General features: G+C 49.7%; 7 protein-coding genes across 7 annotated transcripts; 5 read left to right on the top strand and 2 right to left on the bottom strand.

Moving 5' to 3' along the window:
* Nucleotides 1-621: 621 nt before the first annotated feature.
* Nucleotides 622-2,329, bottom strand: N7473_001980 (ubiquitin domain-containing protein DSK2; the record flags this gene model as incomplete). The annotated part of the gene is made up of 2 exons (XM_057147920.1): nucleotides 622-1,752; nucleotides 1,864-2,329. 2 exons carry the CDS (start codon nucleotides 2,327-2,329, stop codon nucleotides 830-832), a joined length of 1,389 nt encoding a protein of 462 aa, XP_057011574.1. The 3' UTR covers nucleotides 622-829.
* A 572-nt stretch (nucleotides 2,330-2,901) lies between these two features.
* On the top strand, nucleotides 2,902-6,977 carry N7473_001981 (DDB1/RSE1 family protein; the record flags this gene model as incomplete). The annotated part of the gene is made up of 4 exons (XM_057147921.1): nucleotides 2,902-3,145; nucleotides 3,338-5,411; nucleotides 5,605-6,889; nucleotides 6,951-6,977. The coding sequence occupies 4 exons, from the start codon at nucleotides 2,902-2,904 to the stop codon at nucleotides 6,975-6,977; spliced, it is 3,630 nt and encodes a 1,209-aa protein (XP_057011575.1).
* Nucleotides 6,978-8,827: 1,850 nt separating this feature from the next.
* Nucleotides 8,828-11,030, top strand: N7473_001982 (arrestin (or S-antigen), N-terminal domain protein). Its single transcript, XM_057147922.1, has 2 exons — nucleotides 8,828-9,419; nucleotides 9,481-11,030. Exons 1-2 carry the CDS (start codon nucleotides 9,215-9,217, stop codon nucleotides 10,773-10,775), a joined length of 1,500 nt encoding a protein of 499 aa, XP_057011576.1. The 5' UTR covers nucleotides 8,828-9,214; the 3' UTR covers nucleotides 10,776-11,030.
* A 1,515-nt stretch (nucleotides 11,031-12,545) lies between these two features.
* On the top strand, nucleotides 12,546-13,067 carry N7473_001983 (uncharacterized protein; the record flags this gene model as incomplete). The annotated part of the gene is made up of 2 exons (XM_057147923.1): nucleotides 12,546-12,868; nucleotides 12,992-13,067. The coding sequence occupies 2 exons, from the start codon at nucleotides 12,546-12,548 to the stop codon at nucleotides 13,065-13,067; spliced, it is 399 nt and encodes a 132-aa protein (XP_057011577.1).
* A 618-nt stretch (nucleotides 13,068-13,685) lies between these two features.
* Nucleotides 13,686-14,141, top strand: N7473_001984 (uncharacterized protein; the record flags this gene model as incomplete). Its single annotated transcript, XM_057147924.1, has 1 exon — nucleotides 13,686-14,141. The coding sequence occupies one exon, from the start codon at nucleotides 13,686-13,688 to the stop codon at nucleotides 14,139-14,141; it is 456 nt and encodes a 151-aa protein (XP_057011578.1).
* Nucleotides 14,142-15,199: 1,058 nt separating this feature from the next.
* Nucleotides 15,200-16,194, top strand: N7473_001985 (amino acid transporter; the record flags this gene model as incomplete). Its single annotated transcript, XM_057147925.1, has 5 exons — nucleotides 15,200-15,266; nucleotides 15,320-15,381; nucleotides 15,414-15,710; nucleotides 15,767-15,977; nucleotides 16,031-16,194. The coding sequence occupies 5 exons, from the start codon at nucleotides 15,200-15,202 to the stop codon at nucleotides 16,192-16,194; spliced, it is 801 nt and encodes a 266-aa protein (XP_057011579.1).
* A 3,660-nt stretch (nucleotides 16,195-19,854) lies between these two features.
* N7473_001986 (sodium:solute symporter family protein) lies at nucleotides 19,855-22,551 on the bottom strand (the record flags this gene model as incomplete). The annotated part of the gene is made up of 12 exons (XM_057147926.1): nucleotides 19,855-20,088; nucleotides 20,157-20,680; nucleotides 20,733-21,051; nucleotides 21,112-21,282; nucleotides 21,335-21,385; nucleotides 21,440-21,626; nucleotides 21,677-21,760; nucleotides 21,809-21,908; nucleotides 21,968-22,154; nucleotides 22,207-22,264; nucleotides 22,327-22,405; nucleotides 22,446-22,551. The coding sequence occupies 12 exons, from the start codon at nucleotides 22,549-22,551 to the stop codon at nucleotides 19,855-19,857; spliced, it is 2,100 nt and encodes a 699-aa protein (XP_057011580.1).
* Nucleotides 22,552-23,517: the final 966 nt, after the last annotated feature.

The following is a 23,517-nucleotide window of genomic DNA, read 5'->3' on the forward strand; positions in this document are numbered from 1 at the left end:
CGGACTCAGAGAGGTTGAGAATAATGAGTGTAATCGGCACTGAATGCCACAGTGTCAGCAATGAGGTATTCGATGCACGACTGAAGGGTCGAGGGGGGGCTTCGAAGGGTGTCGGCCTCTCCAGCGTGTCAACACGGATTACCTAATGGGTGGCATGCGGCAGATTACGACGATCGCCAATCACAAGAACGGAATTCTTGAACGTCGTGCTTCATTATGCAACCGTATGACAATTTAACCGAAGTTTTCAGGATGGAGAGAGATCTCAGCTGATTTTGATTAAAAGGTGGATGGTGTTTTCATCATCATTTCCTCCATTCATCCCAATAACCCCATTTATCGAACTGACTCCACGAGTATATATTTCTGCCCTCGGGTGCCATCCAAAGCCCAGAATGGAGATCTAACTAGGTACCTAAGCCGTGTACGTACTCTCAGCTGGGTTGCTGGCTGCATAGCATCCGGAGAATCCACAGATATCGAGAGATAATACACTCTACGCAAGAAACTTCTTGATAATGTGAATGGAAAATTACTAATTAAGAGTAAGATACCCTAGAGCCTCAAATACGCTGGATATGTCAATGGAGATAGTAGTATGCCGTCAGAACAGGAGGAGGTCTGCTAGTGATGGTGCATCCATCAAGGAACAATTCATATTCAAGAAATGTATGCGGAAATGGGGAATGTAAAAAGATCATCGGCATTCGGTAGGCCAGTCGTAACGACACATCATGAAGGCAGGGGCCCATGAAATACATATGGTAGGTAAAGGGACATGATTAAGAGGCCACTGCTCAGAAAGAACACGAGAAACAAGAAGAGGAACTCATGACCCATGGGTAAGAAGGTACTCGACGGCACCTTGGACACTGCCGCCCGAACGACGCAGAGCCTCGATATTTCGCTCAAACTCAAAAAAGCCCATATCGTTCAATTGCCGAAGCTGATCGGCATATCTCTCCTCTGGGGGTCTGTTATCGGGAGGCTGTGGAGTGCCGAAGCCACCGCCGCCCCCAAATAGAGTAGCCAGTGGATTGGCACCTGCAGCACCGCCCTCAGCACCTGGACCTCCCATACCCTGCATCAACTGGTTCATAAGAGCTGGATCGCGCAGGAATGGGTTCTGCTGGGGATCAAATGGGTTGATGCCGCCTTGGCCAGCGTTGCCGAACAAAGCTGGATTAAGAAGAGAGGCAAAAGGGTTCTGAGCAGCACCGGGAGTCTGGCCCTGGGCCTCTCCAGTCGCAGATCGGGCTGTTGTGTCCTGGGCTCCTTGAGCACCCTCGGTCTGGGTGCCGCCAGGAGTGCCAGTGCTGGCGGGAGGCTGCCCGAAGCCCTGGCCGCCAAATAGAGCGGCGAACGGATTGCCCCCCATCATAGGGTTTGGCATTTGGCCGAATGGGTTGGCTGGTGTGTTCTGCTGATGGGTGTTCTGGGCTCCTTCGGTTGTGTTGGTCACGCCAGGGGCCGGGAAAGCACTATCACCGCCACCCATGCCACCACCGCCCATTCCCATAGCCCGCTGCATCTGCATCATCTGGCGGAGAGACGAGGGATCGGTCAGCATGCGGCGGAAAGCAGGTCGCTGCATCAGTTCCCGCGCCATCGGACCCATATCGCGAAGCATGGGGTTCTGTTGAATCATCATATCGATCATTGCTGGGTTCTGTAGTGCCTCATTGATTTGGGACTGGATTTGAGGGTTCTCCAGCATGTTCAGCATGGCTTCGCTGTCGGGGGAGGGCCCATCTAGATTTGGTCGCGCAAAAGTTAGTCAACCGAAAGGCATGAGAAGTAATACAAGTCAATATTGGACGGGGAACCCCATCTGTATTGTACGGGATGTCAGACTTACCCCACCATCAGGGCCAAAGAGGCCAGCCCCGGGAAGTTGGGCGAAACCAGCATATCGAGCGCCAGTCAGACCGGCGAGAGGGTTGTTGCCAGTACCAGCGGCGAGATTGGCAGGGACACCAGCCGCGGGCTGGCTTGGGGTGGTGGTACCTGCCCCTGATGCCGTGGAGCTGGCTGGAGCGGATGCATTTGAGCGTTGTTGGTTGCTGGCAGCACTCTTCACCAAGTGAATTGTGTGGCCATCCTTGATTTTGTAGCTCTCGAGTGTTTCATTATCTTTCAGCACTCGACCGGAGTAGATCAAGCGCTGGCGTTCGGCGGGGGTATCGGCATATTCAGAGCCAGAAAGCTTCTCCTTGAGCTCGGAGACTAGTGTGGAAAGAGGAAGGCTAAGCGTGAATTTGGCGTCAGTGGAGGACTTCACGGTGAAGGTGATAGGAGCCTCCTCTGTAGCTGTAGTATCGTCCGCCATGGTCGGTCGATAGGTAGGCAGCCGCTGCCAAGTGGGGGGGGAGTGAGTGAAGGTTGGGGGAAGATGGAGGTATAGAGTGTCACGGAAACCAAAGGGTACACCACTTGAGAGACGAAAAAGCTCTAGCTATACCCGAAGAGAGAGCAATGCCAGAAGGAAATCAGAGATAGCCGCAGAAGGTGGCCAGATAATGCGGAGGCGATGATGCTTCCTTTGATTTACCTAGGCCCAACGGGCACATTACATAAGGGCGGTGATAGCGGCGGAAGGCGGTCGAATCCGATGGTGCGGTCCACCACGTGATCATCCAAACAGCTTCCCGCGCACTTCGGAATTTTGCACTTTGCTTCCCGCTGCTCTGCTCGAGCTCCTGCAGAAAACTTCTTCTGACCTCCCTCGGGACTCCCACAAACCACCCCAGGAGTCTCTCAACCTCACCACTCATTCTAGCAGCTATGGGACTAGTGTGATTATCACACCCCCTAGACTGCAATTGCTCGTGACACCTTTCAGTCATTTTGCTTCGCGTCGGGGGTGCAAAAAGACCTGGCGTCTAGCTTCAATTGCCCATCATGGCGACCACTTCGCACATGTTCATGTACTCACTGACGATCCAGCCTCCTACTGCGATCACACAGGCCATTCTTGGTCAGTTTGCGGGTACTAAGGAGCAGCAGATTGTCACTGCCTCGGGTTCGAAGCTGACCATCCACCGTCCGGACCCGACTCAGGGCAAGGTCACACCGATCTATTCCCAAGATGTTTTTGGCATCATTCGTTCGTTAGCAGCATTTCGACTGGCTGGAAGTAACAAAGGTATGTCTCAGTTTTTCCCCCTAGGTTGCATTTACGAGTTCAACTTAGTGATTCTTCAAGCTTCCCGGGTAGCATGGTCTTGGTTTTCCGGATCCAGTCCCTTGATGGGCTGCAGAACCTACCCGGGCCAGCCAAGTTGACGCTGTATGAAATTATGCGCGAACTATGCTGAGTGATTTTTTCTTACTTCAGATTACATTATCATCGGATCTGATTCGGGTCGCATCACGATCATTGAATATGTTCCCTCCCAGAACCGCTTCAACCGGATCCACTTGGAAACATTTGGCAAGTCTGGAGTACGCCGGGTAGTTCCGGGCCAGTACTTGGCCGTGGATCCCAAGGGTCGAGCATGCCTGATTGCCTCATTGGAGAAGAACAAGCTGGTCTACGTTCTGAACCGTAATTCTCAGGCAGAGCTCACCATTTCCTCTCCCCTCGAGGCACACAAGCCACAGACCTTGGTTTTTGCCATGACTGCTCTGGACGTTGGCTATGAAAACCCTATCTTTGCTGCCCTTGAGGTGGATTACTCGGAAGCTGACCAGGATCCCACTGGTCAAGCATACGAGGAGATTGAGAAGGTGCTGGTCTACTATGAGCTTGATCTGGGTCTCAACCATGTCGTTCGCAAGTGGTCGGACCCTGTTGACCGCACGGCGAATATGTTGTTCCAAGTGCCGGGAGGAGCAGATGGCCCCAGCGGTGTTCTTGTGTGCGCGGAGGACAACATTACCTACCGCCACTCGAACCAGGATGCCTTCCGTGTGCCCATTCCGCGCCGGACTGGTGCGACTGAGAACCCGGAGAGGAAACGCACTATCGTGGCGGGCGTGATGCACAAAATGCGAGGTGCCTTCTTCTTCCTTCTTCAGACTGAGGACGGGGACATGTTCAAGCTGAACCTTGACATGGTTGAAGATGAGAATGGTCAACTCACTGGCGAGGTTCGAAGGCTAAAAATCAAGTATTTTGATACTGTTCCCGTCGCATCCAGCCTGTTGATTCTCAAGAGTGGTTTCCTCTATGTTGCCAGTGAATCGGGCAACCATAACTTTTACCAATTTGAAAAACTTGGTGATGATGACGAGGAGACCGAATACACCAGTGATGACTTCTCGGCCGACCCGTCCGTTCCTTATGACCCCATATTTTTCCGCCCTCGCCCCGCGGAGAATTTGAACCTCATGGAGAGTTTGAACTCTCTCAATCCGTTGACCGACAGCAAAATTGCCAATCTCACTGGTGACGATGCCCCACAAATCTACACTGTGGGCGGCACTGGTGCACGAAGCTCATTCCGAACCCTGAAGCATGGGCTCGAAGTCTCGGAGATTGTCGAGTCAGAACTTCGAACAGTGCCCTCGGCGGTCTGGACCACGAAACTCACCCGTGGTGATGAATACGATGCGTACATCGTGCTCTCCTTTGCGAATGGTACTCTTGTCCTCAGCATCGGTGAGGTTGTTGAAGAGGTTTCCGATACTGGATTCCTCTCCACCGCACCGACGCTTGCCGTACAACAGCTGGGCGAGGACTCCTTGATCCAAGTTCATCCTCGTGGTATTCGTCACTTGATGGCCGATCGCCGCGTCAACGAGTGGCCTGCACCCCAGCACCGATCCATTGTTGCTGCCGCCACCAATGAACGCCAGGTAGCAGTGGCTCTGAGCTCTGGTGAGATCGTCTATTTCGAGATGGACGCCGATGGATCACTCGCAGAATATGACGAACGCCGTCAGATGTCTGGCACTGTTACTTGCCTGAGTTTGGGTGAAGTCCCAGAGGGTCGGATGCGCAGTTCTTTCCTTGCTGTTGGCTGTGACGACTCTACCGTCCGAATCCTTAGCCTGGATCCCGATTCAACCCTCGAGAACAAGTCAGTTCAAGCTTTGACGTCGGCGCCGTCAGCACTCAACATCATTGCAATGGCCGACTCAAGCTCAGGCGGCACCACCCTTTACCTCCATATTGGTCTCTACTCTGGTGTTTACCTTCGCACCGTCCTAGATGAGGTTACCGGCGAGCTTTCCGATACGCGTACACGTTTTCTGGGAGCAAAACCCGTGAAACTGTCACAAGTTTCTGTGAAGGGTCAAACTGCGGTCTTGGCCCTCAGTTCGCGGCCATGGCTCGGATACTCCGATATCCAAACGAAGAGCTTCATGCTTACACCTCTGGACTGTGCCAGCATCGAATGGGGCTGGAACTTCTCTAGCGAACAGTGCGAAGAGGGCATGATTGGCATTCAGGGCAAGAACCTACGGTATGTTGTTAACTCTCAGCACAACTCTCTTCCTCTCCCTCTTCTTGATCATATGATGAAAAAAGGATCCGAATTACTATGTGGACACAAATTATTCTTTATTTTTCCAATTGTTCCTACTGAGATCAAACCCTTTCTACCTTTTGTCATAACCGCATCATCAGTTTTTGAGCATGCCACTGACGATTATTAGAATTTTCTCTATCGACAAACTTGACAACAACATGCTCCAAGAATCAATCCCCTTGGCACATACCCCACGTCGCTTTGTCAAGCATCCCGAACAACCCCTTTTCTACGTCATTGAGTCAGACAACCACGTTCTGTCTTCTGCCACCCAGCAGAGCCTCATCGAGGACTCAAAAACTCGCAATGGCGAATCTGATATCCTTCCTCCAGAAGACTTTGGTTACCCTCGTGGCACCGGACACTGGGCATCATGCATTCAAATCGTGGACCCGGTTTCCTCCAAGCAAGTGGTCTTCACCCTTGACTTGGAAGACAATGAGGCTGCTGTTAGCATTGCCGCAGTGCCATTCTCAAGCCAAGACGATGAGACTTTCTTGGTCGTCGGAACGGCCAAGGATCTCACGACGGACGCTCCTTCGTCTTCGGGCGGATTTATCCACATCTATCGATTCCAAGAAGATGGTCGTGAGTTGGAATTCATCCACAAAACAAAGGTAGATGAGCCTCCTTTGGCTCTTCTTGCCTTCCAGGGCCGAGTGCTCGCCGGTATTGGGTCACTTCTCCGACTGTACGATTTGGGTATGAAGCAGCTGCTTCGCAAATGCCAGGCTCATGTCGTTCCGCATACCATTGTCGGTCTTCAGACTCAAGGAAGCCGTATCGTGGTCAGCGACACCCGTGACAGCGTGACCTATGTCGTCTACAAGTACCAGGAGAACATACTGATTCCTTTCGTGGATGACACCATTGCTCGCTGGACAACCTCTACCACGATGGTTGACTATGAAACCACCGCCGGTGGTGACAAGTTCGGCAATATCTGGCTGCTTCGTTGCCCCACTAAGTTCTCAGAGGAGGCCGATGAGGACGGGTCTGGTGCTCACCTTGTCCACGAACGAGGCTACCTCCATGGAACGCCCAACCGTCTGGAGCTTATGGTCCACTACTATGTGCAAGACATTCCCACCGGCATTCACAAGGCGCAGCTGGTGGCTGGTGGTCGAGACATTCTGGTATGGACCGGCTTCCAGGGCACGATTGGCATGTTTGTTCCTTTTGTTAGCCGTGAAGATGTCGATTTTTTCCAGAGTCTGGAGATGCAACTGGCTTCTCAACACCCTCCTCTTGCTGGTCGCGACCACCTAATCTATCGCGGTTACTATGCACCCTCCAAGGGTGTCATTGATGGTGACCTGTGCGAGATGTATTTCCTGTTGCCGAATGATACGAAGATGATGATTGCCGCTGAGCTCGATCGCTCTGTCCGCGAGATCGAGCGTAAGATCTCGGTATGTTTACCCCAGTTTTCCCCTACAACTCGATGTGTGCCATCGCTAACATGCTTTCCAGGATATGCGCACGAGAGTGGCCTACTAATTTCACGAGGATACATTTGGCGTCTAGATGTGGCGTTTTTGCTCCTCCAACTATTGATACCTAGTTCTTTGCCAATTGACACACCGATGCGCGGGCCCTTTCCACCGCCATCCCATTTCTCCCGTGTTCCTTTCTTGCCTCAGTTCTTTCTATTTCAGCGCTCCCATTCTTGGGATGTCGTCTCTTGCCTCGCTCGGTCTGCCGTCTTCACTCGGCTAATCTTGAGCTGGATGCTGCCCATTCACATCGGTGTCTGGCCAGTATGAGACAAGAATGAGCGTGGTTTTCCATGCGTCGACGTTTTTTGAGTACGGTTTCATCCGCATTGCACCACGGATCTACACCGTAATTTATCTGTCGGGACAGCCCTGTAAACATTGATAGTGTCGTGAATAGGCAACAATACAACTTTTGATATCAAGATGTCATTGCATAAATGTTAGAATAATTCAAATCGTAAACAAGGATTGTATGTTGATCCATGGCTGTTTTTTGATGTCATGTCCATTTTCTGTCTCCCTCCCGAGGTCACCTGATGGCGATCTCGGCGTTTTCCAACCACGCCGATGACAGACAGTCCAGCCGACTGAAAAACACCGAGATTGACGGCCTACGAGAAGCAAGCTTAAACGATTTCCCCCCTGATGCCGTTGTCGACTCCGAAGCACAGCACCCACTCGGCATGGTCAGATGCTCGGTTATGGCCGGAAAGTTCTGGATCCTCCCGAGACACCGGCTACCGTCGTCATGCTTGTCCTTTCTCCTCGGGAAAGTCCTTAACGAAGCCCCATCAATGGTGTCATGATCACAAGAGAACAAGAACTCTTCATGTCGACATCATTTGAATCTCGTGAAGATTGATATTAACTGCTAGGCTGACAAACCGAATACGAGGGCGGAAGGTTTTCCTATGCTTTGAAATCCCAGATCATCAGTCAGCCAAAGCCAGATGTTGCTCCAATCACTGCCCGAGACTCCTCGCGATGGCTGGGCAGTATGATTGGCCTCTTGGGCTATCAACGACCGAGCGTCTTCCACCAGGGAATGTGAGTGGATCACTCCGGTTGTCGCAAGCCGCCAGTGGAGAGCCGAAGGGCGTGCATGTCGGCGTAAGGCGCGCTCCACCAATTGTCCTGACTGGGTTCAAACTTCGGACCCACCCCGTGTCTGTTCAGAGTCAGAGCTTGGTCTTTTTTTCTGGTTTTTGAGGGAGCTTGTTAATCAGATTTGGACAGGACTCGATGTTCGGCCAACCCTATCACCAAAAGATCAAGACAAAGGCTACGGAGGTCTACATTTCGAGGTCACACATTCCATGGTGGTCCTCATCTTTCTGATCATCATGTCTGCATGATCTAGCTCGGATCCCTGGCCGAGCTAGCCAAGGGTTCTTTTTTTCTCAGAACTACTTCCTTTAACGACAAGCGGAATGTCAATCCAAGGGCGTGAGCAGGGCCCGATTTAGGGCGTGACTAGGCCAACCAGGCTGAGCTCCTCCAATCATCGATGCCCCAGCCCAATGGTCCAATGACTCCGTTGGCTCAACCAGCCCAGCTTTACCTTTAACTGCACTCTCCACGATTGCTTGGACTGATCCTTCCCACACGTGTTTCCCCGTTCTCCCAAGGTCGCGTACGCCATCAATGATCAAACAAATCCCGAAGAGTTAGATTTAGGCGAGCGGTTCTGGTTGATGCGGATGACTCACGAATAAGGCTAAAAGCCACTCCATGGATTTGTAAAGCATCTCTGACGTGATGGAGGATCATCTCATGAGAGTGAAGCATTGTTTCAATGTATTCTATATAATGGGGTTCCTCCGCAACTTTTTTGCACCCACACAGACCCATCAAGTTTCTTTCCCTGCGTAACCGCAATTACTCCTTTGGACGGAGTATACAACAGTAGCCCCATCGCGGTTGTCGACGGCTCCACTTTCTACTTCCTTTTTTTTTCCAGACCTCTGCTCCTTTCTCTTTTGATTCTTATAGAAACGAAAGGCCGAGGCACCTCAGTTTTCCTCTTTCTATTTTCTTGTCAATTCAAGAAACTCAAAATATCCATCACACGCCATAACGCAGGGTCTTCCAATCAAGTCGCGTATAACCTGCTGTCCTTCCCGGCCCCGCATACTTTAAATACAACAGAGTACAAGAAGCGCCTGTTCGCCCGCATTCCAATCTCCTCCCACTTTCTCGTCCCTGCAAAGGCTCGAGAGCCTCCCGAATCTCAACGTGATGACTGCCAGATCGATTATGAGCCATGGCTCAGAAACGCTAGATGTCTTCACGCGTCGATCTCAACCAAAAGTCGAGATCGAGCTGGTCGGCCAGAAGCCAGGCCTGGTCAACTCTTATACAACCAGCGACCAGATCGAGGGGAGCGCAAAGATCACAGTTGATGCCGACACACGTTTTGATGAGGTTGAAATTATCTTCCAAGGTATGTCACCATGGAAATTTTTAGTATCACCATGAGCGCATTGGGTTAACAACTTGTACAGGTACATCACACACCACTGTCGAGCGGGCCTCATGCCCCGGACGTACAGGGTCACAGCAAATGTTTCTCAAGCTGCGCCAGCCAATCGATGAATCAGACTATCCCTGCCCCCGCATTATGGAAGCAGGCCGCACATATTCTTTTCCATTCACCTTTGTGGTACCCGATCGTCTGCTGCCACAAGTATGCACCCACCCACGAGCTAACATGCACATTCACAATGCCCACACTATGCTCCCACCTACCTTGGGAGATCCCATGCTAGCTGGCAACGGCAAGACTTTGCTGGACGACATGGCCCCCGAGATGAGCCAGATCTCCTACATTGTTCGCGCAGCGGTATTGAAGAGGTCATCAACCGACCACGGCAGCCTCAAGACCCTGGCCAATATCGCCAAGAAGGTTCGCATTATCCCGACTGTTGAGGAAGAGCCTCCAATCAATGTGGCCGACCACTCCTATTATTGCACCCGAAAGGAGAAGAGCGTCAAGCGTGGTTTCTTGCGAGGCAAGCTCGGCCGCTTGGTGGCTTTAGCATCTCAACCGAAGCCGATTCGCTTGCTTCCTCCTAGTTGCGAATCCAGTGATACAGTCAGCACCATGACAACAGTTCACCTCCGATTCGATCCCGTGGGTGATGAGCAGCCACCCAAGCTCGGCTCGATGACCAGCAAGATCAAGGCCAGCACTTTCTACAGCGCAGGACCGTGGGATGATTTCCCCATGCAGTCTGGCTCCACCCCCATCTCCCAAGTTGGCCAAGGTCTCTTCACCGAGTCCGTCCCCATTTCCAACATGTGCGTTGCCTCCGCAAAATGGATCAAGCACTCTGCATCGACCGAGTGCGAGCGCCGGGACTCCGTGCAATCAATGACCTCCGACGACTCAACCGGCCCCTCAACCTCTTTCTCCGGCGATACATACTACACCGCATCAGTAGTAATTCCCATCAGCCTCCCCGACAACAAAACCTTCGTCCCGACCTTCCACACCTGCCTGATCTCGCGAACTTACTTGCTCGACCTATCATTGACCTACCACACCCCGGGCACGAATGTCCTCACCCCGACTATCTCGCTCCGTCTCCCTGTTCAAGTCATCACGCAACCAAAGTATGCCGATTCCCTCAAGTCTGATTTGGGCATGATTGTGACACAGGAAGAACTGGACGAATTCTTCCAGCCACGCTCGGTTGCCCCTCTCAACGAGTCGGTCGTTGATGTCAGCCTCGCACCCCCTGGGTATTCGGAGACGGTTATTAGCTCCGGCTTGCGAGGAGTGCACACTGCGTCTTGAAGGTCCTTCCTTTTGATAATGTCTTTATCTTTCCTTTGTTTTCTGGATTTCGGCTTCATAATTTCCTAATACCCGGTGGCTTACACAAAAGTTGATTTTGTTTTTGTTTGTTCTGTTGACTTGTTTTGCATGGCATTTTCTTTACATTAATGAGTTTGAGCCTTCTACCTTTGATTGTTTTGATGGATATACCCCCTCATTGTTTGATTCTAAACGAGCGCATTGTCATGTTCTTTTTCACTTAGAATTCTTATGCAATAGATTGATAATGAATGATAATCCCGAGAAACTAAAGCGAGTACTTCGTATGTGCTTCTCTTCAAACTCCAAAAATTCCAAAAAGATGTAAGACACTTTCGTTAACTCAGTCAAGCCATTGCAGTTAGCACCCGCTCCCATCCTTAAACCCAAGTAAGTAGCAAGTACTGCGAGCACTATTGAAGCGTGATCATGTCATAAACTCTTGATTTCTTCCTAGACTAGGTCCGAGCTAAGAATAAACTGGTATGTTGCGCTAGTCACGTGGACCGCATGGTTACGCGAAGCAGTGCCCCCCCAACGAAAAAAGACAGCGACCTCGCTGTCAACATGAGCACGAAAATCCCAAGAATCCCAAAGTCCAAAAACATGCGTGCGGTGCGCTAAGGCATCAGAAAAATAAGCAATAGACCCAGAAGAAAAAGCCATAACCGGTGCGCGCGTTTGACCAATTCTGGTAACGCAGTCTTCGGTATCACACCTCCTCAATTCTCCGTCAACTGGCACTCTTCCCTATCACATCATGTAGGGGCCGTCGTTATGAACTTTGACACCCGGTAGAATCTTAGTGCAAAATTGTAACATCTTCTGATTTACCCAGGAATTGCTGGTAAACCGTAATGTTTTCAGCTTTGGAAAGAATCTCTAGATTGCAAAGACAGATAAGTCAGTCCAAGACGGATTCCCCTAATGTATAGGTCAAATAACATACCGTGACGTATCTGACAAGCCTCGAAATGATTTTCCACTGAGCGGCACCAGAAATTGGATGTAGGTTGTGACTAGCATCGATTTCCAAAACTGTAAGTTCCGGAGCCGCAGTCAATGGTAATACAACCATCCTACGCGTAGGAAGTTTGAGCTTCAGAAAATGGAGATTTGGGAAAGTTAGACCTTGCGAGACGTCCTCAGGCCGTCTGTACACCCAAGAATCGAACTCTCGCACAAATTTGGCGTAAACTTGTTGTCTTTTTGGTGCAATTTCTGCGAAAGGCGTGTAGAAACCATCGGTGAAGTGCATTGACGGATTACGCTAGAGATGCCGCATGGGTTCGTAAAACCAGGTTCGATTCACGAGGGCGCAGACCAAGAATATACGAGGGACTTCTCTCCACATTGGTATTTCATCATTGGTGAGCTGTGTCCATGGTCGGTCATACTGGGCGGCTAACAAGCTGAAGTCGATGTCCAGGACCTCGGGAAGGTTGAGAACCCTCTGGACACTGTTCATTTTGAAACCGGTGCTGGTCTGGTTGCTCTCAGTCTTGATCAGATCCACCTGTCATAGAAGCCTCTGGAGACGTTGATAAGTGAGGGGTCGTCTTATGGAGAAACCGCCGATAGGGATGGTGAAAGGAAGATCGATATAATGGGTGCTGGAAGCAGTATTTATAGTATCGTTGGAGGAGCGAATTTGAAGGACTTCGAGATTCGGCGCTTCGATTTTGGGAAAAGCAATGTTGGTAGCTTCTTAGGTGAAATGATGATAGTGAAGAAAGCCAAACTGCGAAAATGGCCCTGGCTCGTTCCGCCCAAGCCAACTCCATGTGGTGCCTTAAAGCCATGAGAAACCTCTGGGAAAGCCAGGATGGAGCTCTGTGGGAGCGCCTTGGCCGGGTTCCTGAACATCGTCGGCAATTTTACGCCAACTGTGTTAAGAGACTCGAGATCCCCTCGCTCGCCGCACGCTCCCTGGCACAAATGAAACTAATCGTCCAGGGCGTGACATTCAATCGCCTCCGACATGTATCAATTCACCTAAGGGGTTACCAACGCAATATTGCTTTCCCCAAGATTGACGCGCCGAACGTCCACGTCATTCACATTCATGGCGTGTATGTTGAAATACTTGGTCAAGATAGACACCGTATGATGCGAAATTTAGCCTGCCATGTCAAGGTCTGTTCGAAAAGTTCCTATTTGTCGATTTCTACTTACATTTGCTTCGTCCTCCTTAGCAAAAATTACCGCATGTCAGACAAATCCGTTTCGCCCGGCGCACACGAGTCTATGAAACCCTATTACGAATCCTGAAAGAGAAACTCCCGGGCGTGAGAATCTCAGTCTCAAGTGAATGAGAGGCCTCTTTTCGAAGTCGTCAGTTTCAATCAAGAGAACTGTAGGTGGTGAAACACGAGTGAAAGATCTTTGGAGGACGGCCGTTGCCTAGAATTAGTCTGCAGAGGACGCAGCGGCCCCTTCAATCATACAGCCATACAGAATAGGTTTCCACGGAATGAACCAAGTAATAATATAATTGTTCCTGGGCCTCCAACACAGGAAGTAGACAGAAATCAGTATAAAGTTCCACCGAGGCTGTTGAACTTGGTAAGAATCTCTAGAAGACATGCCCCGACAAATCATAATATAATTATATGGATGGTGGACAACTCATATTGGCTAGAGCTGCCACTCTTGTTCGACATAAAGGTGACTTGCAGTGTTGAAGTTTCTGATTTGGGGATTTTAAAGTAAAGGGATTCGAAGCCTGGCATCATACCACGAACACGCCAACAAAGGTGGGATTTCCCGGTCTATGGGCTTGTAGTCTGGCCATCAAAGATACTCCATCCGCCGCCAGACACTTCGCCATTTTTCCAATACCTTGTCAATCAGAAAGGCCCAAAATCTCAACCACCCAATTTGAAAGTCATGAACAGCCCCGTGCCCACAACCGCTTCCCAGCGTGTTTTGTCAAGCCCAGAGTTAGTTGCCAGCATCATTGACTGGCTTGTGGTTGACAGCTACGCAAGACCCGAACAGAATCAATCGAGCCGACTCCCTATCCTCCTGCGCGATCGACAGACCCTGATTCAATGTGCCTGTGTCAACGTCACGTTGTGGACACAAGTGATGCGCCGGTTTTGGCTTCATGTCCCAGACATCGCCTTGCAGCTCTCCATAATCGACCCAGCTCGCTGCCAACTTTACGCCGATTTGATTCAGACCGGCAATCTCATCCAAATCAAGCGAGGACTAAAGAAAGCGCGTGCTGCCCTATCCGGGGTTACATTTCCTCGCCTTCACGTTCTCAAACTGGTGCTGCGCCTTCGCGACCCGGACTTCAAATTCCCAGTGTCTCTGCCCCGATTCTGCGTACAATGGTGATCAAGGCATCGGACTATGGAATGTCAAGCCGTCGACGGGTGGATGGCTTAGCATCATATATCAAGGTCTTTGCACATACAAGGAAGCCGAGCTACTATATTGATTATTGACTTTCTTTTTCCTTCCAGAAAAGCTATCCGCAGATCGAGAACATATTGATTGAGGTGGACACCAGGGTCTCAGAGAAATCGCTCCAGACTCTTTCTGAGAGCCTATCACCTATTTCTGTTAGCAAGAGCTCAGTATCGGATCCGTATCATGAAAGAAATCCAAAGGCAATAGGTGGGCCTTCTTGGTATATGCATCCTTTCGAGCGGAAGCTGAGGTACATCCAATCTCTTTCTAATGCCCCTGTCTAGGCTATGACGTTATTCCTTTTGATGAATTACTCTAGTCCTAGATTCTAATATTCTTTGTTGAGGCTTGAATTTGTCTATATCATTGTCCCTGAATGAAAGCTAGGGAGAAATGCTGACTCTCAGGAGGAAGTTGCCGCCGTAGTAGCCGAAGTGTTACAATTTGAAATCATGAAAGCTCGGCAAGAATCACTTATTTAAAACAAAGATGGACTTTTATTTAATTAGACGTCTCAGAATTTTCTTCTCTCACGAAACAGCCAGTCAGATATTGGAGCACCTTGTCACATCACCAGAGACTCTGTTAGTTGGTTGAGGGAATGAACGAAAATGACGATAAATCCGGTATCAAAACCACCGCCGATAAAGCAACCGGAAATCCTGCAGGCAAAAAGCTCTATTGGTCAAACCGCGTGCTGAGATCAAAGAAGGAATGGGAAGCCGCAAAAACACGGAAGGGAGCCGACAAGGGGAGAAACCCAGCAGTTATGGAGTGACTACGCGGTTGCCCGGACACATTCTCTGCCTCGGGTCTCCGACTAAGTATCGAGAAACATTTCTCGTGTCTATTGTGTGCACGATCTATCCGCTGCTCACCAAAGCTTCAGAAGTCACGCTCACAAATCACTTCGCATACCCGGCTTCAAATCTGAAACAAATCATTCGACAGTCACTGATAGCAACAATCCCCACGAGTCAACAATGAGCGAAAACTGCACCACCACCGCGCGGAGAGACTTCTCTCTCCTTGAACTCATCCTTACCTCGAGTAGGTATCATCCTGATAATGTGAAGATGCTGTTGATCTAATGATCATGACAGTCTTCATTGTGACTATCGCCGTTGGCGTGCAGGATCGTCCTTCTGCCGCACCCAAGACAGGGGTTTGGGTATCTGACTATAAAATTGTTGCTAGCCCGAGCTTTGCCAAGCTATTTCCGCAGTGTCTTCAATTGTTTTTGCCTATGCAGGCACATCTGCATTCATTTCTATAGTGTCGGAGATGCGCGAGCCTCGTCACTATACCAGGTCGTTAATTATATGCCAAACGGTGGTAACCTCAGTCTATCTTGCCATCGGATGTGTCGTATACTACTACTGTGGCTCCTACGTCGCATCGCCCGCCCTTGGCTCGGCAGGCCCTACTACGAAAAAGATCAGCTATGGCTTTGCACTCCCAGGTTTGATTGCTAGCACTATGCTAGTTATTCATGTCGGTTTTCAGTCTGTATCCCACTCGCTGCTTTGTGCAATACTAACAAGATATAGTTGCCCGCCAAGTACATCTTTATCCGAATGTTGCAAGGCTCCCGAAATCTGACTGCCAACACTGCCGTTCGCTGGGTGAGCTGGTTGAGTTGCACCCTCGGGATCACTGTAGTGGCCTATATCATTGCAAGTGCCATTCCCGTTTTCAACAATCTCGTATCCTTGATCGGGGCCTTGCTAGGAACTATTATGTCCTTTCAGCCCATGGGTTGTATGTGGCTATATGACAATTGGAGTCATGGCAAGGCTGATAAATCACTCAAGTGGACTTTGATGGTGTGCTGGAGCATATTCGTGGTAATCTCGGGGACGTTCCTGATGATAGCGGGTGCGTATGGGTCCGTGGTTGGTATTATCGACAGCTACAGAAAGTCTGGGGGCTCGGCAGCCTGGTCATGCGCGGACAACTCCAACTCAACCTAGATTAGGTTCAAATGAGAGTAAGATTAACTCGTCTTTAGGGCAATTTGAACTGGGTGGATTCTAAGCTGTAGAGGTAACAGCTATGTCATGCATCATTTGATCAAATTCTCTCAAATCATGGCGTGTATGCATATTCCGAAATAGGAAAATACGTGACCACCTACACGAACCAGAGCTGAAGATAATCAGTCCGAGATAATGCAATTCCAAGAGTATCATCACCCGCAGTAAGCGAAATTAAGCTCAGGGCGACTGCGGGGCCCGAGCGCACTTGCGCAACAATCCGAGGGGCCTGGTTCCTGTTTCCAACTACGCCAAGCAGCCCCGGTTTCACTTTGTTTCTCTTCAGCCTTTCTTCAAGGCAGTTGAAGATCGAGATCTCAGACATTTTGCGGGGACTTTCTTCTGGGAAGCATAGCCCTGTCGCAGGAATGGAGCGATGAGGCTCTCTGCAAACTGCCCCGGATTCACAACTCGTGTCATACATAAACAAACTCTTGTACCCCCTTCGGTTGTCATTCTCCACCACATCTTACTTTGGAATGACTCGACTGAATAATCACGCTTACATTTAGTCCGTCCAGACTGTCTTCTGAAGAGCCGAGAGATCAACTTTGGGGGGCCACACCCCGTCTTGGGTGGTATGGCACATGCCCCGGTCGCATGGGGATGAGTGTTACATTGGCTTATCGCGCGGGTGATGCGTTCCTGCAGCTTGCACCGAGGATGAAGGCCTTTTTTAATCTGATTCGTCAGTCGCAACGCCGGGTGAGCTGCCCTAAGCTCTTTCTTGTTAGTCCTATCAAATCTCCCATCGTGGCCTGGATGACACAATGATTCGAGTTACATTCGGCTATCCCAACCCCAGACTGGGGGCATAGGGACCAGAAATGCAACACCCTCAACCGGCTTGAGCAAGAAATCTGAAGCTAACGAGCAACCTCAAGATACACCCCGAAGTATCTAGGGCGATCGAGGGGAAAGTTCGGAGATGAGAATGTTACCCCTTTCGGGGCCTTCTAGCCTCCCTGATTGGGCGCTGGCGACAAGTAATTTCAACGGCGAGATCCGACACAGAGGATCGCCGGGCTGCCTGGTAGCACGTTGCTCCACCATCATCGAGCCGTTGCATATCTCCTCATCGTGATGCCTTCGGATATTGGCAAGCCTTCGTTATCCGGTGCTTTCGAATGGCTTCTTTGCAGTCCCCGGGAATGTGACGGTCTCTTGTGGATGGCTGCCCGGACTGTTGTGGTGACCACGTTGACCATGTGCTGCTGCCGAACCCTCTGATCTTCCTCGCGTTTTCCACTTTGGATCAAATTGCATGGTTGCGTGAACGAGTAGGAATCGAATATGGAACTATGGGGTTTATCTCGTAGAGTCACTCTGCAGAGAGCGTGCCGTTCGGTCTGGCGGACCATGAGGCTATTGTTCGCTCGATTGCATTCCTCTTGTCCGACTATCCGACTAGGAGGGGAGACAACTCTATTGTTGGACTGTAGATTCCGGTAACTACAAATAGTGGCGTTTTCGCCGTCCCAACTCTCGTTCGGCATTCTCCAACATCAACTGTCGCTGGCTCGACTAGACATTCCTTCGACAAATTCTTCAAACTTTCATTCATCATGAGATTTATCCTTCCTTTCCTCCTGGGCCTGGGATGGTTCGCAGGAGCTGCTGTCATTCCTTCCCATGACACTCATACAGCCGAGCTTGGTGCTCGCGATGCGGCTGGATATCGCTCCGTTGCCTATTTTGTCAACTGGGTATGTACTATAAAGTTACAGTTGTCTACTCCCTCAACTCAAGTTGGCTAACAAGTGTCATTGAACAATATCAGGCTATCTATGGACGTAACTTCAACCCTCAGGATCTCCCTGCTGAGAGATTGACCCATGTTTTGTACGCGTTTGCCAACGTCCATCCGGAAACCGGAGAGGTGTACATGTCGGATTCTTGGGCCGATACCGAGAAACATTATACTGGAGACTCGTGGAGCGATACTGGAAACAATGTCTACGGTTGCATTAAGCAGTTGTTCTTGCTTAAGCAAAAGAACCGAAAGCTTAAGGTACTTCTGTCTATCGGCGGCTGGACCTACTCGAGCAACTTTGCTAGTCCTTTGAGCACTGCCTCTGGAAGAGCAACATTTGCTTCATCTGCAACGAACCTGGTCAAGAACCTTGGTTTCGACGGTGTTGATATTGATTGGGAGGTGAGTAGAAGGCTTCTCCGTTCGTTGGCAATGGAAATAACTGACTGGCCCAGTACCCTGCCAATAGTGCTCAGGCTGACGACCTAGTCTCCACCCTGGCAACGCTACGCTCGGTAAGAAGACCTCAACTTCCATATCTTGAGGCACTAAAGCTTATGTGAATCTAGACCCTGGATACTTACAGCGCGGCCAACGCGAGTAACTACCATTTCCTGATCACAGTTGCAAGCCCTGCCGGTAAGCTAGGATCCAGTAGCATTTCAGTGTATCCAGTTCAGATCTAACATAACATCCAGGTCCTGCAAACTACCAACAGCTCCACCTAGCCCAAATGGACAAGTACCTGGACTTCTGGAATCTCATGGCCTATGACTACTCCGGAAGCTGGGACACTATCGCCGGCCACGATGCCAATATTTACGCATCGACTAGCAATCCAGCTAGTACACCCTTCAACACGGACCAAGCTATTAACTACTATACCGCAAATGGCGTGGCAGCGAACAAGATTGTGATGGGCATGCCTCTTTATGGCCGCTCATTCATGAACACCGATGGACCTGGAACTAACTATACTGGAGTTGGTAGTGGCAGCTGGGAGAACGGTGTGTGGGACTACAAGGCTTTGCCCATGACCGGTGCCACTGTGAACTACCTCAGCCAACCTGTTGCAAGCTACAGCTATGACTCTACACAGCGCATGATGGTTAGCTACGACACTCCCCAGGTTGCGCAGCTGAAGGCGCAGTACATCCAGTCCAAGGGTCTTGGCGGTGGAATGTGGTGGGAGAGCAGCAGCGACAAGACCGGCTCAGACAGTTTGATTACCACGGTATGTTCTGATTGTCAACGAATGATGCTTGCACACGAGCTGACAATATCTGGCTAGGTTGTCAACCAATTTGGCGGCACCGGTGCTCTGGACCAGAGCCAGAATGAGCTGAGCTACCCGGCGTCCTCCTATGATAACCTGAAGGCCGGTTTCCCATCCAGCTAAGTCGGATGATATCTTGATCAACGCATGTGATTTGACGTGGAATTCTTGATTTCTTGACACTCCTTACCATTGTTCACCCAGTGCAAGTCGCTGTGGGATATCGTCCGCTAGGCGGCGAATAGTCTTTCGTTTATTTAAGCTTCTTGATATTCGAATACGATTTGTTTGGAAACATTTATATTATTCTCGATATACCGGAGAAAATCACATAGTTTGCGAGCTAGCGGCAACGGCTTGGTTATAGACCCCATGATACATAAGCCGCAGGGAGGTACATTGTAGTGAAATCTCTGTATCAAAATCGAATGGAATCTTCGAGTCACATAGTCCTAGCTGGAAAAGGCCTTTTCTGAGGATCCCTCGTAAGATCTCTGTTGAAGAATATGCTTCTAGCCACGTCCTGTCCTGGCTCTTGAGTGTAGCTCATCATATGTTCTCACCTTTGGGTGTCTACTGCTGAGGGACTTCGCTCGTTGACCCTGTTGACAGAGAAGACGGGATAATCTTTCCGTCAACTTTCTTTCCCTTTTCGGTACCATTAGTCTCAATACTGGCTTTTCTAGTAAGACCTCGGTAGACCCGACGAATTTGCTGGATTCCACCGTCGAGAAGGGGGTAAAAGATCGCGACCAGCATTGTGCCCCATAGCCATACGATAGCAACAACGACCCAGGCAATGAAGAACTGTTAAAATGGAGATTAGAGTCCGTAAACGTAGAAGTCAAGCCAAATGACAGACGGGTTGTGCATACCTTCTTCTCAAAAACGTAGCGAGATCCATACATCGGCAAGGGCCAAATCACCCAATGTCCCAAGAATGTCGCGATGGACCAGAAAGCCGCAATACGACCCCATCGCTTCAGCTCTTTGGACTCTAAAGCAGCACTCTCAACACGCCCGTTCTCAATGCTACTCTCTTCACTGTGATTGGGAGACTCCGTAATATGAGTGGTGGTTAAGTCACTATCCAATTCTTCAAGCGCAAGCTTCTCTTTTCGGAAATCCGCCCAGTCGTAATTTTGTGGTCGGAGTAGAGTGATGAGAATTGAATATGGAATTGGCGAGAAGCAAGAAGCTACAGTGCCATACATGCAAGGCAATACTTGACCAGTGCTAGCAACAGAGACTTCGCCCCCGAAATGAGACGCTGTCCCAAGCCACACGGCAAGTCCAGTTGCAAGACCTAGTATGGGCGAGAGGATGGCTGCGGCCTTGCTCTGGCGGCGCCATAGGACAGTGAAAACCATCGGGAAAATTCCGGGGCAAGTAACGACCCCTGCAAAAATTGTTAGTCCTGAGAATTTCCTGACTACGCGAGTTTGACTGACCAAGCATGTACAGTGTCCAACCGAGGTCGATGCCGACGTAGTTTAGCATAGTGCTAAACCCAGCAGAGAAGGCAGCAAAGAAGATCACGCCAAAGTGACTGGAACGGATCAAGTCACGGTCGGTGGCTGACTTCTTGAAATATTCTCGATACACGTCAAAGCTTAGAATCGAGCTGACCGCAATCACTTGTGCAGAGAGTGTAGAAGTCACAGCCATGAAAGTCATGAGAAGAACAGCGGCAGCGCCTCCTTTACCTGCGATAGTCATCGCTGCATATGGAAGGACCAGTCCGCCACTGACTTCGGAAGTAGTCATTCGCTAGAGCCAGTGTAAGCAAGGGAGCGAAGCCTTGTTGGAGGTAGAAGTTGATGAGCTTACTCGAGGATAAGTTGGGAAGTTTGGCTGGTTTTCCAATCCAAGGGCAACAGAGCTCATGACTGTGCCTAGAGCCCAGGGGATTGCGAAGTAGGCAATACCTCCAATTGTGTAACCGGGGACAACTGCAGCAGGCGAGGCGGCAAAAGCTTTGATAAAATAGCTAGTATCCATCTGTGATTGGAATCAGCCAAGTGGTCTCTAGATAATGAAGAATCCCGCTTACAACAACAAGTCCAAAGTTGCCGCAGGTATGAAGAATACCGAAAAGGATTGCCTAAGATGATTTGTTAATTGAGAACAAATTTCGAAAAGTTGAGTGTAGGCTGACGCTTTTGGAGGTCATGGTCAGGTAAGTTCCACCCTGATTGCCAGAAACAGGATGACGCTCGGCTGCGGCTTTGAGAAGCTCGAAGAGATTCCCCACTGAGCCAATTTGGTCATCAGAAAAGGCCTTGATGGAGAAATAACAGGCGATGATAAGGATCACAGCCGTATGGAAGTAGTCCGTCAAGAAACTACTGATTGTTAGGATGCTTATGTGACGGGCGTACGAAGTCTAACTCACGTCGCTTTGATACCGCCGACGAAGGTGTATACCGTGACACCGACGGGAAGAAGGAAGGTTGCGGCGACGATATGCATTCCAGATCTGTATTGGTTAGCCTTCTGAATTAAACGGATTTAAGTGCAAACATACACAGCGGAAATAACGGCAGCCGCGCCAAGGAGCATGTTTGCGCAAGCGAAAATATTGTTGACCAAGCATAGGATCATGAACACAATGTGGGCAGTTCGACCTGTGTCCGTCAGCGTAAGCTTCTAGCAAGCTTTCTTTTTACCTTGGTTTCGAGCATACCATATCGAATTCGAACTACTTCGAGAGACGTGTGTGCTTCAGGAATCTTCCGCTTGCAAGAAATACCTAGCAGGGCGAAGAAGACAATCATTGGGCTACAACCAGCAGCAAACCAGAATGGTCCTGCAACACCGTAGTCATATCCGACGAATGAAGAGCCTAGCAGCGCAGTTGACCAAAGCCAGGACTGCCCGTTTGTGATTAGCCATAATCTCAGTGCGATCAGGAGGGTTACTGACAGAGATCACAGCTGATGCAGTGAGACCCGTTCGCACAGAGCGATTTGCAGTCATAAACCTGATTCATGATCAGTATACTGGTTTGAAGATGCATTGCAAGGAGAAAGAGCTGGGGTTTACATTTCGGTTTTCTTGTTATCTTCCCCCGTGGTCTTCTTCAAGATTTTTGTGACCAACATCATCACTATTCTCTTGTTAACTCGGCTTTGAGGGGTATTGGAATACTGCCGACGTCACACCTAAGGCTATAATTATACCGATCAATACAACAACGATGTATCCCACTGCCTGCGAAAGAGGCGGCTGAACCGTGGAGGTGCCATCGCGAACGTGCAGCCTGGACATTATGACACGTCGAGTGGTTGGCGCTCAGCACAAGATGGACGGTTCTGTGAACTGGACACAGTTGAAGAGCGTTCTCCTATGCAGGTGTTAACAAGTCCAGTATATGCTCCCAAAAACGTGGGAAAGCCCAGGGACCCTGCATGTTTAAATGCCATCTCCTTTATGCGCAATGCTGTCCGTCTTCAGAGACAGGGGTGTTCATGGTGTCTGAGAACAGGCCGTGTCGTTGGTATCATCACAGCCAATAAGCACAATAAGACCACGATGATTTGATATATGCTTGTTATGAGGTGCTTTCGAGGCTGCGAGAAATAAAGAGTAAAATTTAAAGTTCAAAAGCAATCGCTTTCCATGGAGCCGAGGGCGATCTGCCAAGCTAGGAGGACGCAAGTTTGAGACTATGTGTTTATCAAAACCTGGATCATCATACTTAACCCTCTTTATTTCTACTCTTCTACTGTGTGACACATTCCAACCCAGTTTTAATTAAGAAAACCAGTGAGGATTGCCGTCGGTTGGAACTTGGAGCCAACCAAGACCGTGCAGACAATGAAGCCAGATGCGATGCATATGACTTAACTAGTATAAATGACATAAAATCCACTCGAAATTTTCAATTGGATAATGAATCTTCGAAAACTCCTCGGTGATTTTACAGGAGAATCAATCGCTACCGCTATTGGGCAATAGACCCTCCTTGGGTAAATCCCAAAGTTTGCGGCGTGCTATCGACCGAACCTTCGGAGAGTGCACATCTCTCGCCCGAGAAATTTGGAAGATCCGTAAGGCCAAGAATAATAAATAATTTAAACGTAGAGATATTATTCGTGCGTGGAGCCAAGTCTAATTCAACTTCGGCCAGTCAAGCATGCCGTGGCTCTTTGGGCCTCTCAGCATCTCCCGCATCGCGCCATCACGGCCCACTTTGATGCTATGCGCATAACTCATGAGACACCAGCGAGAAAA

This window comes from Penicillium subrubescens (assembly GCF_028828155.1).
Source record: "Penicillium subrubescens strain IBT 31985 chromosome Unknown utg000002l_segment0_segment0, whole genome shotgun sequence".
Taxonomy (NCBI): domain Eukaryota; kingdom Fungi; phylum Ascomycota; class Eurotiomycetes; order Eurotiales; family Aspergillaceae; genus Penicillium; species Penicillium subrubescens.